This window comes from Malania oleifera, chromosome 10 (assembly GCF_029873635.1).
Source record: "Malania oleifera isolate guangnan ecotype guangnan chromosome 10, ASM2987363v1, whole genome shotgun sequence".
NCBI lineage: Eukaryota > Viridiplantae > Streptophyta > Magnoliopsida > Santalales > Ximeniaceae > Malania > Malania oleifera.
The window spans coordinates 64,541,541-64,556,156 of record NC_080426.1 but is presented as its reverse complement, the minus strand read 5'-3'; the positions used below and the strand labels follow the sequence as shown (position 1 = coordinate 64,556,156).

The window sequence follows — 14,616 nt, the reverse complement described above, 5'->3', positions numbered from 1 at the left end:
AGTTAGTTATTGTTATTGGTAGTAGAAGGGGTAGAGGTGAACCTAAAATAACTTGGAATTAGATAGTGAGAAAGGATTTAATAGCTCTCAAGTTAGTTGAGTGAAATGCCCTTGATTGTGTGAATTGGCAGAAAAAGATTCATATAGCCAACCCCACCTTATGGGACTTAAGGCTTCTTCTTGTTGTTGTTTATGTATGCATGTTATACATGCATGATATAATTTCTCTGTTATTTTTTTTATCCTTTTTTCTTGGACTCCCAATCAGCCCTTTTTTTTTCTTTTTTTTTTGGTTTTTTATTTTGTTTTTGTTGGTTTTTTTTTTAGTTAGTGTAAAACTATGATGCTATATTCCTATTATATTTCTTCTTGGGAGCTTGAGTTACATCCTTTTCCTGCTGGCAGTGATACCAGAATTTCTTCTGTTCTTACACAGGACACTAAGGCCGTACCCCATATCAAGTAAGCGTATTGTTCCTGCCAATATTGATCAACCTGACTGGGCAACTGATGTAAGTTGTTTGAACTTGCTTTTAATTCAGTGTCAAGTATTGACTCATTACATTTTTTTTAGTGAGAATTTTAGTAACAGATGACTATTGATTGTGAAGAGATCCATATCCACAAATACAGCACTCCTATAAACTTATTTCGGTTTTCTGATTTATATGTACTGTAAATTGTTGAAAGTAATGATAATATAATATAATATAAAAATATAGTTCATGTTGCTCGAACTGGATCTGAATGGAGAAAAAAGATTCATGGCACAGACCCACGTTATTGGAGTTACTTGATTTGCAAATGCGACCACCCTATATGATAATAATTGTGGCGGTGGCGGTAGTAGTGGTGGTGGAGGCAACAATAATGATGATGTTGATAAACAGAGTTGGCTGTGCTATTAATTTATTGATTTCTATATGTGCACTCCCTGTCTAGGAATTGCTTTTAGTTTGTCTTCCCTGTAATTTTGGTACAGCTTTTGATTGTCTTGTATATCATTGTCTTTTCTCAACTTGCAGGGAGTTCCAAAAGTTGAGCCCAATAGTGATCTTCAACATGTTGTTGAGGTAGGCTTGGATTTGAGATGTCTATAGTAGTTCTTTATTTTCTTTTATTTTTATTTTTCTAATGGGCAATGTTTATCATGAAGATTAAAACTCCAGAGCAAATTGCAAGAATGAGGGAAACCTGCCGAGTAAGTTCCTTTAGTAGTCATTCTAAAACCTGTGTTTTAAACTTATAATGAATGTACTGCTACATGGTCCTGTTCATCTTGCGCACATTCATTTTTTCTCCTTTAATTTGCGAGCTGAACTGTCATTATCTGCTTAATGGTCACAGTTTAACAATAACCACATTATTAAAATGAAAAAAACGGAAAAAGGTTTGTTGAGATAATAACTCTAATGGAGTTGAGGAATACTGTTAGTCAAAGGCCTCCAATACCTTGGACATCAAAGATCCAGGCGTTAACCTTGCAGTGCACACAAATGTAGCCAAAAGGAAAAATGTGTGGAGAAAAATTTTCAGGAATGTGTTGCCAGAACTAATTTGGTAGAATCTTGGAACAGATAGTTGATTGACTTCTTCTAGACTATGTAAATTGATATTTTATGGGATTTCATGAGGTATTTTTTAAGGGGCTTGGTTAATGGACAAATTTTTTGCGATGTTGATGTCGCATTGTGGACCGGTCGATAGGGCGCACTAAAAGTTCATATTCAAAATTTCCTTCTATAGATTTTGAAAGACCCTTTAAAAGATAAAATTTTGAATTTTGAAAAATATTTATCTAGGTATAAAATCATTTATTTTGGAAAATCAGGTTTAAAAACTAGGATTACTTTTCAAGCAGATTAGGGCTAATTACCACCACCATCCTCAAGTTAAATGTACCAAGTGACAGGAATCTAGAATGGGTTATCCTTCCCTACCGCCATGCCCTGAACATTACTTCAATCAGGCGCCCTCTCAATCATCCTGCGCAAAACATCTGCAGCCAATCTAAAAAGGATAGGAGACAAACATATCTCGTGTTTCACTCCTACAAGAAGTTCAACAAATTGCAGGTTCTCAATTAATAATAATAGTAGTAGTAGTAGAAAGACAAGCCCTAATCCACACACTCCTGCTTGCATCAAAACCCTTTCTCGCTGAAACTCTATTGAAAAATTTTGTACTCACCCTATAACAGGCTTTTCAAAATCTAATTTAAACACTGAACTCCCCACCAAAGCAGACTAAGAACAAGGAATAGCATCTTTTCACCACACTAAGTGTATTGGCAAGAAACTAATGTAATTAAAATGGATTTCATATTCCTAGGGATAACTTCTTTAGCATAAGAACTCTTGAAACACCTTCATCAAATCAGTTCAAACCGCATCTCAATAATTCTGAAAAAAGGAAAAATTGATCCAATTTGGCCCAGGAGCTTTCTCTCTCTCTATGCCAAAAGCTGCCTCCTTCACTTCCTTCTCAAGAGGCCTCTCCAACCACTCCAACTGGGCAACTTTTTTAGTTTTTTTTCCAATCGAACACCCATAGCGGCTCCAAATTTCTAAATGAATGGAAGGAAGCTTCCTAGAGCCTGCTGCTGCTTCATTTTCCACCTTCCATGCTGCTGCTCATTTGAAGTCATTCCCTCGAACTCTTAATTTTGGGGGTTCTTATCAGTGAATCTGAGTGGCTTAGGGTTGGTGGTTGTGTATAGACCAGATGGGCAGATATTTGCATTTTGTTGGCTTTTTTATTTCTTTCTTTTTTGAGTTACTGGTTTATCTTTAAGGGAGCATGTGATTTGTGGTATTGTTTGGACTCCAGAGTATTACTTAACATTCTGGGAATGAAAGATTTCGACAAAACATGGGCATTGTATTCCCACCCTCACCTATGGGCGAGTGGAATTTCATGGAATTCCATTTCCATGGAAATCCTATTTTTGGGACCCAAACATGGGCATCCCTATTCCCACCCTCCTTATTTTGGCTGATTGAACATCAATGAGAAGGGGTGGACTACAATAATAGTAATAATAATATTAATATTAATTTATGATTATTGTTTTATAATAATTAAAATTTAGAAACTTTATTGCTCCCAAATATTTTGGTTAATTGGATTATTAAGTGTTAATTATTAATTTATGAATGTTGAAAGTTTTAGGACATGGATTTAATTAGGTACAAATCTTAGGAAGATTTGTGTTGAAACTGTAATTATTCTTTAAATATTATTTATACGCAGGTCAAGAGTATAATGGTCATTTTCTTGAAATGCCTGCTACAATTCCTTGGTCGAATCAAACGTAGACATAGGCATCCTGTGTACATTCCTGATAATTTTGCAATGCAAACCAAACAAAAATAACCCGTAAGGTAGGTATCCATTCTTAGGAATGAGATTCCCAAGAGCGTATGAAGGAGCAGATGGATAGATTTAGAGATATTATGATCGAAAGTAACTCCTATAATCTAATGCACAGGAAAAAAAGAAAAAACAAATCTCTTCCCTGGTCCTTGAAGGTATTTTTCACATCTTCGAAGGGACCAAAGAGCTTTTGAGGAACAGGTGACTTTCCATTTCTTGGTTCCGAATTCCGCAAATGCTGAGAGGGATATCTTGTTGGAGAAGATTTTATAGTTGTTTCATCATGCGTTAGTTAAACAGAGATATTAGGGAATATTATATCAGTTGTTTCATCATGTCTCAGTTCTTGGTGTGGACACTGGAGATTTTGCTGTGTCACCATGTCCATGTCATGTCATGTCCTTTGTCCTGTGTTTGTGTCCATGCTTTATAAGTTTTCTCCACATATTTGTTTTACAATTTTACTTTTTGTGTAGATGATTGATTTATACGCTTGATGAACATAATATCAAATGTGGTGTATAACCTTAGCAATACTTGTGGCCTATCTCTGTTTGGATTTTGAATTCTCTTGTTTGTACCGACTGTGACCTTAAGATTGCAAGGGAAGTTCTGGATGCTGCTGCTCAAATGATTAGACCTGGTGTGACAACTGATGAAATTGATAAAGTGGTTCATGAGGCAACCATTGCTGCTGGTATGTTGCATGTTTTTGCCTTGCTTCTTAAAATTTTAAAGTTGTTTGAAGTAGGAAATTACAAAAAAGAGACTCCTGTTTTTATTGATTCAACAAATAGGTTTATTGTATTCATTTTAGTGGAGGGGAAGCAGTGCTACCTTTGTCATTAAATCCTGTTTGAAGTTATGGAGATCTTTTTGTACACCTTGCATTTATGGACAGTTGGTTATTGATGCCCATATTGTCTTGCAGCCTTTCCAGATTTTTTCACTGCAGGCTGAAAGAGGTTTTCTGTTTGTATCTGCAGTATGCTGACTCAGTTTCAGGGGTATTTTAGCTGGACCAGATAGGATTTGTTTAATGACAAAAGGTCTTTTTCCCCTTGTTTTGATTTGAACATACAGCAGTTGTATAGAAGTGTGCATAATTTAAACTGCAGAAGAGATGGTAGTCTTAATGGTGCAAATGCCAGATGTACGGAGTTTTCCTCCCAAATTGTAGTCTTATAGGAAAATTCCAACTCTAACATAATTCAAAACTTGTTTGTTGGAACAGAATTCTACAAAAACTCAGTTTTAATTAAAATAAGAAAAAGGAACTTAAAATCAAGTTTCCAGAACTCGGTCTTTTTTGTGAAATGTAGTTTAGAGAACTCTTTTATTTTTTTTTAAAAAAACCTAAAAGAATTGAATTTTTTATTTATTTATCTTTGAAATGAGTCATGCTTTACCCGCTCTTATGTACTTAGATGAAGTCTGATAGTTTCTGGTTTTCTATTTTTCAGTTCTCGTTTTTCTCAAGCTGTGAACTAAAAAAAAAATCTCCTTTATCTTATCTACCTGAAACCCTTAAATAGAAAAACTAAATACATCTCCTGAAACTGCATTCAAACTTTACGTACTTCTCTATCCCTTGCCTGAAGTCAAATGTTTTTTTAATGATTATAATTATAACTCCACAGATATAATGAGTAAAGAAGTTTGGTTGCAACCATAAATCAATACCAAGGTCTCCTGTCAGCTACGTAGATTACAGCCAATTCTATTTATGGTTGCAGAATCAAGACAATTTTCTCCAGAATAAGTCTATTGCAATCCTAATTGGGTTTGATTACAACTCATTCCAGAGAGATCAATTAAAGATTGGAATTTAGAAATTCAAGTTTTTTAAGTCTTTATTGTGGTCCAGACTCCGAAGCAGCAGCTAGTCAGAATGGGGAAGTTCAAAGCTTTTGAAATCTACAATCAAACTGCAGGAACCTCTCTCTCCCTTGCCTGAATTTCATAGTGATTAAAACTAAAATTTCATAGATATAATGAATAGGGATTTTTGGTTGCAACCATAAATCAATACCCAACATTTCCCATCAATGGCATCAAATACGGATCTTTTCATTTCTGGTTGCAGAATCAAGGCAACTGAATTTGGAATAAGCCTACTGCACTTGTAATGAGTGTGACCGCCTCTGATTTGAGAAAGATTACTTAGTGATTGGAATGAGGAAATTTAATTTCTTCTATGTCTTCATTCTGATTGGGGATTGAGCCTCAAGCCTGAAGAAGAAAAAGAACAGCCTTCCCGAAGATTGAGTCGCAGCTGCATGTTGTTCTGCATGCAGTTATGTTTGTTCTAATTTGAGTTGTACTAGCAGCAAACTCTTGGGTTGCTCTTAATTATTGTTATATTTTTGCATGCAGAAGCATGATTTTCACTGCTTTTTGAAATTTAATTCATCTCTTAACACACAGCAGCTAGAGGTGGTTCCATGGTATGAATGGCAGGACTTCTCCAGCCCTTGGTATTTTCACTGAGAATTTCATATCATAATAGGTGTACATCAAGGTTCTACTTTGAATTCTTATATTTTTGCTTTAGTGAGGGAACATCCAAAATGAGATTCCTGAGTGTATGTTGTCTGCAGATGATATTGTCTTGATTGATGAAAATAGGAGTGATGTGGAATTTAAGTTAGAACTTTGGAGAATCATTTTAGAGTCTAAAGGTTTCAAGATACGTGGGAATAAAACATAATATATGAAATGTAATTTCAATAGTGTAAGGGGAAGTGTTGGAGAGAAGATTAAACTTGATAATAAAAAAAATAATAGCATTAATAGGTTTCCATATCTTGGATCTATTATGCAAGCAGAAGGAGAAATTGAAGAGGATATACATGGAGTTGATGCAGGTTAGGTAAAATAGAGGATTGCGTCGAGCATGTTGTGTGATCGTAAGACAAGGGATCTCATTTTGGATATTCCTATTAAGTTCACCAATCACTAAGGTGAAAAGATAAGGACTCAAAGTAGAACCTTGATGTCACCTATTGTGATTGGAAAATCTCTAGATTCCTTTCCTAGAGTCCTAATGCTAGTAATTACACTTCCATACATATCCTTAATGATCTCAGTATATCTATTGCATACCCCTTTCTTTTCTAAGACCCACCAAAGAACTTCCCTAGATACTCTATCATATGCTTTCTCTAGGTCAATAAAAATTATATGCAAGTCCCTTTTCTGTTCTTAAACATTTCCATTAAACTTCTTGAAAGATAAATTGCTTCTGCTATGGATCTTCCAGGCATAAAACCAAATTGATTTTTCTGAAATCCTCGTTTCTAGTCTTATTCTATGTTTAATTACCCTTTATCATAATTTCATAATATGGTTCATAATTTTAATTCCACGATAGTTTTTACAGTTTTAAGTATTGCCTTTGTTTTATTTGGTCCTATATATTTCCCACTTTTCATTTTTTTAATGTCATCTTAACTTCAGGGACTCTAATTTTGCAAATAAATCTCTTATTTTTAGTACTCACTTGTCACTTCTAAGTTCACCCTTTCATTTTTGTTTTCATTAAAGAACTTATCAAAGTATCTTTTCCGCCTTTCCTTTGTGTCTTCTTCTATAGTTAAGACATTATCATTCTCATCCTTTATACATTTTACATCACCTAAATCTGTACATTTTCTTTTTCTAGCTCTAGCAAGTTTATAAATGTCTTTTTCTCCTTCTCTTGTATCTAGTTTAGTATATAAGTATCATAAGCTCTATGTTTAGCTTCATTAATATTCTTTTTTGCATTTTATCTCGCCTCTTTATGTTTTTCAAAATTTTCTATATTTATACAAGTTTGCCATATTTTAGACCAATTTCTTTGTCTTAACGGTTTTTTGAACTTCTTGATTCCATTTCCAACTTTCTCTACTACCTGAGTATTTTCCTTTAGAATCACCTAAAACCTCTTTTGCTATCCTTATGGTAGAATTAGTCATTTTATTCCATACAATATTTGCATCTATGTTAGCCCCTATTGTCCAATTTCACTCTTTGATCATTTTATCTTTGAATTTTACTATATTATCTCTCTTCAAGCTCCACCATCTTGTCCTCTTGTGTTGATTTATGTCACTGTTTCACTTCCATTTTTTAATATGTATATCTAATAATGGGACTCTATGTTATCTAGCCATACTTTTACCTGGGATAACTTTACAATCCTTACAAGATATACAATCCGCGTTCCTAGTTAAGAAGAACTCTAATTGGCTTTTGTTATGCTCACTCTTGAAAGTTATTAAATGTTCTTCTCTTTTTATAAAGCAAGTATTTAATATAACCAAATCATAAGACATGGCAAATTCTAAGATTGTATCACCGGCCTCATTTTTATCTCCATATCCATGGTCTCCATGTATCCTCTCATAATAGTCTATATTATCCTTTCCAACGTGTCCATTCAAACCAGCTCCTATGAATATCTTATAAGACGTTGGTATCTCTTGTAAAATACTATTCATAACTTTCCATAATTGTCTTTTAAAATTTTTTGTTAAGCCTATTTAGGGCATACACACTAATGACGTTTACTAACTCCATGCCTACAACTATCCTAATTTTAATGATTCTATCCCCTATTCTTTTAACATCTACTATATTATCTTTTAGGTCTTTGTCTATAATAAATTCTCACCCTGTTTTTGCGTTTCTCTTTTCCAGTGTACCAAAGTTTAAATCATGATTTTTTCGATTTCTCTAGCTTTCTCTCCTGCCTATTTCGTCTCTTGAAGGCAAATTTAAGTTAATTTTTCTTCTAAACATTATTTCCACTATTTGCATGCTTTTTCCCATAAGAATCCCCGTATTCCAAGTTGCTAATCTAATCTTAGTTTCTTATGCTAACTTATTAGCCTTCTCCCTTCTATACTGACCCCATCTATTCCCTTATTTATGTGAATTTGGTAAGAATTCATGATATTATGATCTGACACAATTTTAGGTTGGCTGTCAGTTACCTAACACAACCCTAATCGTTTATTTGTGCTTGAGATCAGCTGTGTACAAAAATTTGTGTTACACAGGCGAAGAACATATTTGGGAGTTTTTTTTTTTTTTTCAATGCAAACTTAATTCACATAAAATTTTTTTAAATCACACCCTAAAACCAGTAGAAACCACACAAACAACACAATGCATTTGAAAAATCTAAAGCATTCAATGTTGGGTGTGAATCCAAGCTAGACTGAAATTAAAAAAAAAAAAAAACCATGCAATACTACTTTTTGAAACATGTACAAAAAATAAAAGTTAAGGTGAGTGGGTATGACATTAAAAGATAAATTAACAAACAAACATATATGCAATAAACTAGGCATAGCATTGGTCAAAGATAAGATAAGGGAGGGTTAGCTAAGATGGTTTGGACATTTGAAGCATAGGCCTAGTAGCGCACCTGTGAGGAGGAATGAGTTAGTTTATTTCTAGTATAAAAAAAGGTAGGTGTAGACATAAAATAACTTGGAATGAGGTTGTGAGGAAGCATTTAATAGCTCTTTAAGTTAGAGGAAAATGCTCTCTATCTAGTGAATTGGCGGAAAAGGATTCATGTAGCCGGCCCCACCTAGTGAGGCTTGAGGCTTCTTGTTGATGTTGTTTGTTGTTCTCTCCTCCTGTCCCACCCCCCCCCCCCTATCTGAATATAATTCTATGCACTGCATCTATTTGTTTGACTTAGATCTTTGGGGTTTGAAGTCATGGTATTGTGTGCTATCAGCCATTATAACAGATGGTTGCATTGCATCACAGCATCCTGCAAGTTGAATGATCCAACTGATGGAATAGGAGAAAATTGTGATTCCCATTGCTTTTTCTCACTCCACACTTGCAACTCATAAATGAACCATGTTGGATTCTGTGTGTCGACGAGTCAAGTGGCAATTTCTTTTGTCAGACCCAGCTCACATACCAAAGTGGGCTTAAGCATTAGGTGCATGTCCTTTTCAGCAGAATCACACCCACCTGAAAATTCCACTAAAAAATTAAATTTAACATATTCGTTATTACAAGATAAATTTTAGTTTTCTTTTAACTAAATCGAGTTTATAAACTCAATTTGTGCAAGTAACCTATTTCAGTAAATCAGCTTTGAACTACAATGGAGTGGGAACTTTTCCAATTTTTACTAAATTTTTTGTGTGTGAAAAAACTCCTGCTATAGGCATTCCTCTAAATTACACTGTTGGTGCAACCTTTGGATAGTGTGTTATCATCAGTTCTCTCCTTTTTCCTGTGTTTATTGTTATCATTTATGTGGGGTGTGGGGTAGGGGCTAAGTTTGGGTTGATATTCACAACTTTGATTTGATGTTTAGCTTGTTATATATTTATATGTTTGATTCTTTTCAATGCAATATGTAACAGCATGCCTTGAGCATGGTACTGAGTTCAAAACTATTTTTGTTAGTGGCTCCTCGTGATAGAGATGTTGACTTTATATTGCACTTAACTTTGGTAGATATGAATTAATGATGTGGCTTTTTTGGGGTTTCCTTTTCAATGATTTCTTGTGAGCATGAATCATGTCTGTTATTATGTTTACCTAGTAAGATCTGTTAGTTACACATCAGTTTTCCTCTCCTGTAGTTGTGCTTATAATTCACTGTGGCCCCCCCCCCCCCATCTGAATATAATTCTATGCACTGCATCTATTTGTTTGACTTAGATCTTTGGGGTTTGAAGTCATGGTATTGTGTGCTATTAGCCATTATAACAGATGGTTGCATTGCTAACTCTTCTCTGAATTTTCCTGCAGGAGGTTATCCATCTCCTCTCAATTATCATTTCTTCCCTAAGTCTTGCTGCACGTAGGTATTTTTTCTGTGTACATGGTTTTTTATATTTTAGCTTGTTGGTTGATTAAATATATTTCACTTTGTTTTGTACAGGTCAGTTAATGAAGTAATCTGCCATGGAATTCCAGATGCTAGGTGTGTATTTGTTTATTTATCTGATAATCCCTAAGTTAATGCCCAGTGGCCCACTACACACACATGCACACACATATGGTAAAACTCCACTAACACCTAATTGTCACCAAGTCTGGTTACACCTTTTTTGTAGGGCTCATTGAGGCCACAAAAAGTGGTCTCAACCATTGGAGTCAAAGTTCATATCATGCGATTCATGCCTAGCTTGCTCATTGAATTGGATGGAACCCAAATTTTATTAGCAAGTAAGGAATAAGATGAAATTTCACTTCAATGATTGAAATTATTTTTTGTAATGCCATACAAAAAAGATGGAACTCAGGTGTAAAAAGAGATCAACAGCCTTCTAAGATCTTCCTGTCAAACACTGTCGTCTTTTCGTATCAGAATCTATCATGCACACCAGAAACGAACAAATCTTCCTATCAAACATTGTTGTCCTTTCATATCAAAATCTCTCGCCCACATTCAAGAAGCCATCGTTAGCCATCAGGGTGCGTTCGACTTCCGTCTATGGAGTGCAAAGTACCTAGCATTGCCTAAGGAGAGCACCGAAAACAGGGGCACAAGTGAAGTTCGAGTTAATAACCACAGAGATGCTAGAGTTTGCATAGGAAGGTCCTTCAACTCTCAAGGTGGAGCGCAAAACCTTCTGCACTAGTGGCCTCACCCCATTGATTGTCAGGATATTGGAATTCCTCAGAAAGCGCTTCTCTTACATTCTTCTAAAGATTGTGGAGTTATATTGGATCATTAAGGTCTTGGGGCTAATCTACGAACATTCACGAGACACCGAAGAGTTGATTCGAGGAGGTCTTAATCTCAGCAATTGGGGGGCAAGGATCTCCATTGAGCTGCGATGTGATGAGATGGGGAGATTTTCTATGCATGGAGAAGGGGATGATAAGGTGGAAGATTTCAATAACTATTTGTACTAGAAGTTAATAACAACGAAGGGTAGAGAAAAATTCTTCAAAGCTATTCTGGAGCTTACGACTAAACCTACTGGGGGAGCTGCATTCTGGTGCACAAAATGTGGCTCTTTGAACCTCATTGGTCATGAGTCACATCTGAAGAAGTGGAGTGGGGAGCGGAGGTTATTGGAAAAATTGACCTTTGCCGACATCATTAGAATAGTGCCAGCGAGGTGGAGGAGATTGACTGAGAGAGGTTGTTCCTCTGATTTCTAGGGGAGAAGGATAACTTTCTTTCCTAGTTTGACCTTAATTCTAATTTTGGGCACGGGAAGGAGAAGTTCAGATCAAGGTACGGTAGATCACCCCGAACTATGGCAAAATGGGCTGTTAAAACAAAATATGGGGGTTGGGTCCACTCCTACTCAAAAGGAATCTCTAGAATTAAGGCTTTTGGCATAGCGGGCCCCAGTGGGAGGCCCGCACGATGGGCTATTAGCTCAGTGGTAGAGCGCTTTCCTGATAATTGCGTCATTGTGCATGGGCTGTGAGGGCTCTCAGCCACATGGATAGTTCAATGTGCTCATCAACGCTTGACCCTGAGATGTGGATCATCCAAAGCACATTAGCGTGGCATACTCCTCCTGTTCGAACTGGGGCCATTAACTCTTAGCCCAATGAGAAACAATGTGTGGATGGAGATAGAATTGACGCTTCATATCCTTTAGTCATTGCAGACAAGGAAAGTGACAACCAACTAAACAGTTTCCTAAAGAACTATCCACATAATGAAAAGGTAATCTTGACTAAGTCCCCAACTTCATGTGGGGTAGGGAGTCCAAAGAGGAAGAGGTAGCGAAGGCTCTTATGGTAGACAACAACCAACCGAAAGAGGTCCTACACTACAGTAAAGGATTTGAGGGTGGTGCTATTGCAGTTGCAGGCATTCTCCTTTTAACAAGTTCTATGCGTGAGATAGCAAAAGAAGTTGGGGATGACGAAGTTGAGGAAAAGCTATCGGATTTGAAAGATGATTTGAGCAAATTTTGTGGCTTTGAAAATGGTTTGTTAGTTGACTAGCTGTGGACTAATTTAGATATGGAAGGAGAGTGATTGGGACCAATTCTTAGAGAGAACCCTCGCTACTGAAGATGAGGAGTTACCAAAGATGAGTTTATTTCCTTCCCAAGACACTCAACATCTAGAAGATAAGACTCTTCATTTGTCTTTTGACATTGAGCTAAAGGTTGTAAACACTATAAAGCACGACCTAGATCAGAGCATAGCATTGATTGAAAAGGGTCCTTTGCCCCTTATTCCTAAGCATACTGTTGAAAAGGTGGGCCTTGTTGAAAATCCTCACGATGCTGGGAGGGGTATTGATGAAGAGGTAATTATTCCTCTAGGTGATTAGCTCTTTCTTTTGATGGTGTTTTCCACAAGGAAGTTCTTGCTAAGGGCAATGCCTACCCTTTTGGTCTAGAGGGGGTAACAAAGATCTGCAAAAATTTAAACAAACTCTTTTATGATCTAGGTTTGAAACTTGTGAGTCCTGGTGGTTTTAAGGTTAGATTGGGTTTAAGTCTTAAACTAACGAGACGAGGAAGAAGAAAGTTCATAAAGAACTTAAAATTATGATTTCTTCTATCATTTATGGGGGTGGAAAGGGAACAGGGAGATGGGGTAAATGAGTTAAATTATGAAGATTGTAAGTTGGAGCGTTAGGGGTCTTGGGGATGTTAGGAAGAGAAGCTTGGTAATGGAGGTTTTGCTTAGGAGTTCTCCTAACATTGTTTTGATTTAGGAAACTAAGCCTGAATCAGTTGATGGGAAGGTCGTTAGGGGGATTTGGTAAGGGCGCAATGAGGATTGGGTCTTTTTACCCCCTTAGGGATCAGTGGGGGGCATTCTAGTGGTGTGGATACTTGTACCGTATCCATAGTGGACAGCCTAGTGGGTTTCTTTCCTCTTTTTGTCTTGTTAAGGGTGAGAGACAGGGGCCAATGGTGGGTTTCTTCAGTCTATGGTTCTTCTAGGCCTTCTCTAAGGAGCTCCTTTTGGGATGAGCTAAATTATGTCTCAAATTTTTTGTTCCCCTAAGTGGGTAGCGGGGGTTGGGGGTGATTTCAATGTGGTGAGATTCTCGGGAAGAGAAGGGAATAGGCAGGGTTACTCCAACAATGCAAAATTTTGATCTATTTATTAGGGAGAGTGGCTTGAGGGATATTCCATTAACGCAAAGTTTACTTGGTTGGTGGGCAAGGCTCAGGTTGTGGCTAATTGACTCAATAGGTTCCTTTTCTCCAATGAGTGGGAGGATGAGTTCTGTAATATTTTGCAAGTCACCCTTCCTAGAGCCACTTCTAACCATTTTCTTATTTCTAGAATGTAGAAAGGTGTCTTGGGGTCCTACCCCTTTTAGATTTGAAAATATGTGGTTGGAACACGAAACCTTTCAATCTTTGGTGAAGGAGTCTTGGAGTGAGGAGGTGGATAGGGGTTGGGAAGGCTTTAAATTCATGAGGGAATTGAATAGGATGAAAGAAAAATTGAAAGGGTTGAATAGGGAGGTGTTCAGGAACATTAGGCTTAAAAAGACCCGTATTTTAGGTGAGTTGGCTAAGCTAGATGGTAGGGAAGAAGCTTTGAACCTCTCGGGGGAGTAGAAGCTGAAAAGAACATCCTTAACGAATGAGTTGGAAGAGGTAATTTTAAAGGAAATGAAAAGTTGGAGGCAAAAGGCAAAGCTTAAATGGGTAAAAAGGGCTATTGTAACACTAGACTTTTTCATAGGTTAGCGAGCTGGAATTTGAGGTGAAATTCTATTAGGGAGTTGGAGTTGGTTTTTTGGGGGGGGGGGTGGGGATTATCTTGGATAATAGTAGGATAGCTTCGAAGATCACTAATTTTTATTATAATATGTTTTTTGAGGAAGATGATTATAGATCGATGGTGGAAGGGATTGAGTGGGACCCTTTGTTTGTTGATAAGATAGCTTGGTTAGAGAGATTTTCTGAGGAAGAGGATGTAAGATCTACCGTCTTTGCAACGAATAGGGATAAAGCTCCAGAGCTCGATGGCTTTGATTTGGCTTTTTTTCAAGATTGCTGGGCAGTGGTTAAGGATGACTTGATGAAGGTCTTTAAATGAATTTAATTGTAACTAAATTTTTCGCAAGAGTATTAACTCTACCTTCATAAATTTGGTTCCTAAGAAAAGCAGGTCTATCAAGATTTTCGATTATAGACCTATTAGTTTAGTATCCATTGTTTATAAACTAATCACTAAAGTACTAGCTAGAAGGTTCTTGATAAGACTGTTAAAAAGGCCCAAAGCGCTTTCTTGGGCGCCGGGGGGTGGGGGGGAGACAGATAATGT

At 36.6% G+C, this 14,616-nt stretch overlaps 1 protein-coding gene across 2 annotated transcripts in view; it reads left to right on the top strand.

Moving 5' to 3' along the window:
• LOC131165884 (methionine aminopeptidase 1A) overlaps positions 1-14,616 on the top strand; it is an 80,710-nt gene that overhangs the window by 40,000 nt on the left and 26,094 nt on the right. For both annotated transcript variants that reach the window (XM_058124029.1, XM_058124028.1), the window contains exons 5-10: positions 437-512; positions 1,026-1,073; positions 1,157-1,201; positions 3,973-4,072; positions 10,150-10,201; positions 10,283-10,324. In XM_058124029.1, the coding sequence (XP_057980012.1) occupies positions 437-512; positions 1,026-1,073; positions 1,157-1,201; positions 3,973-4,072; positions 10,150-10,201; positions 10,283-10,324 (363 nt within the window). The remainder of the gene's footprint in view (positions 1-436; positions 513-1,025; positions 1,074-1,156; positions 1,202-3,972; positions 4,073-10,149; positions 10,202-10,282; positions 10,325-14,616) is intronic.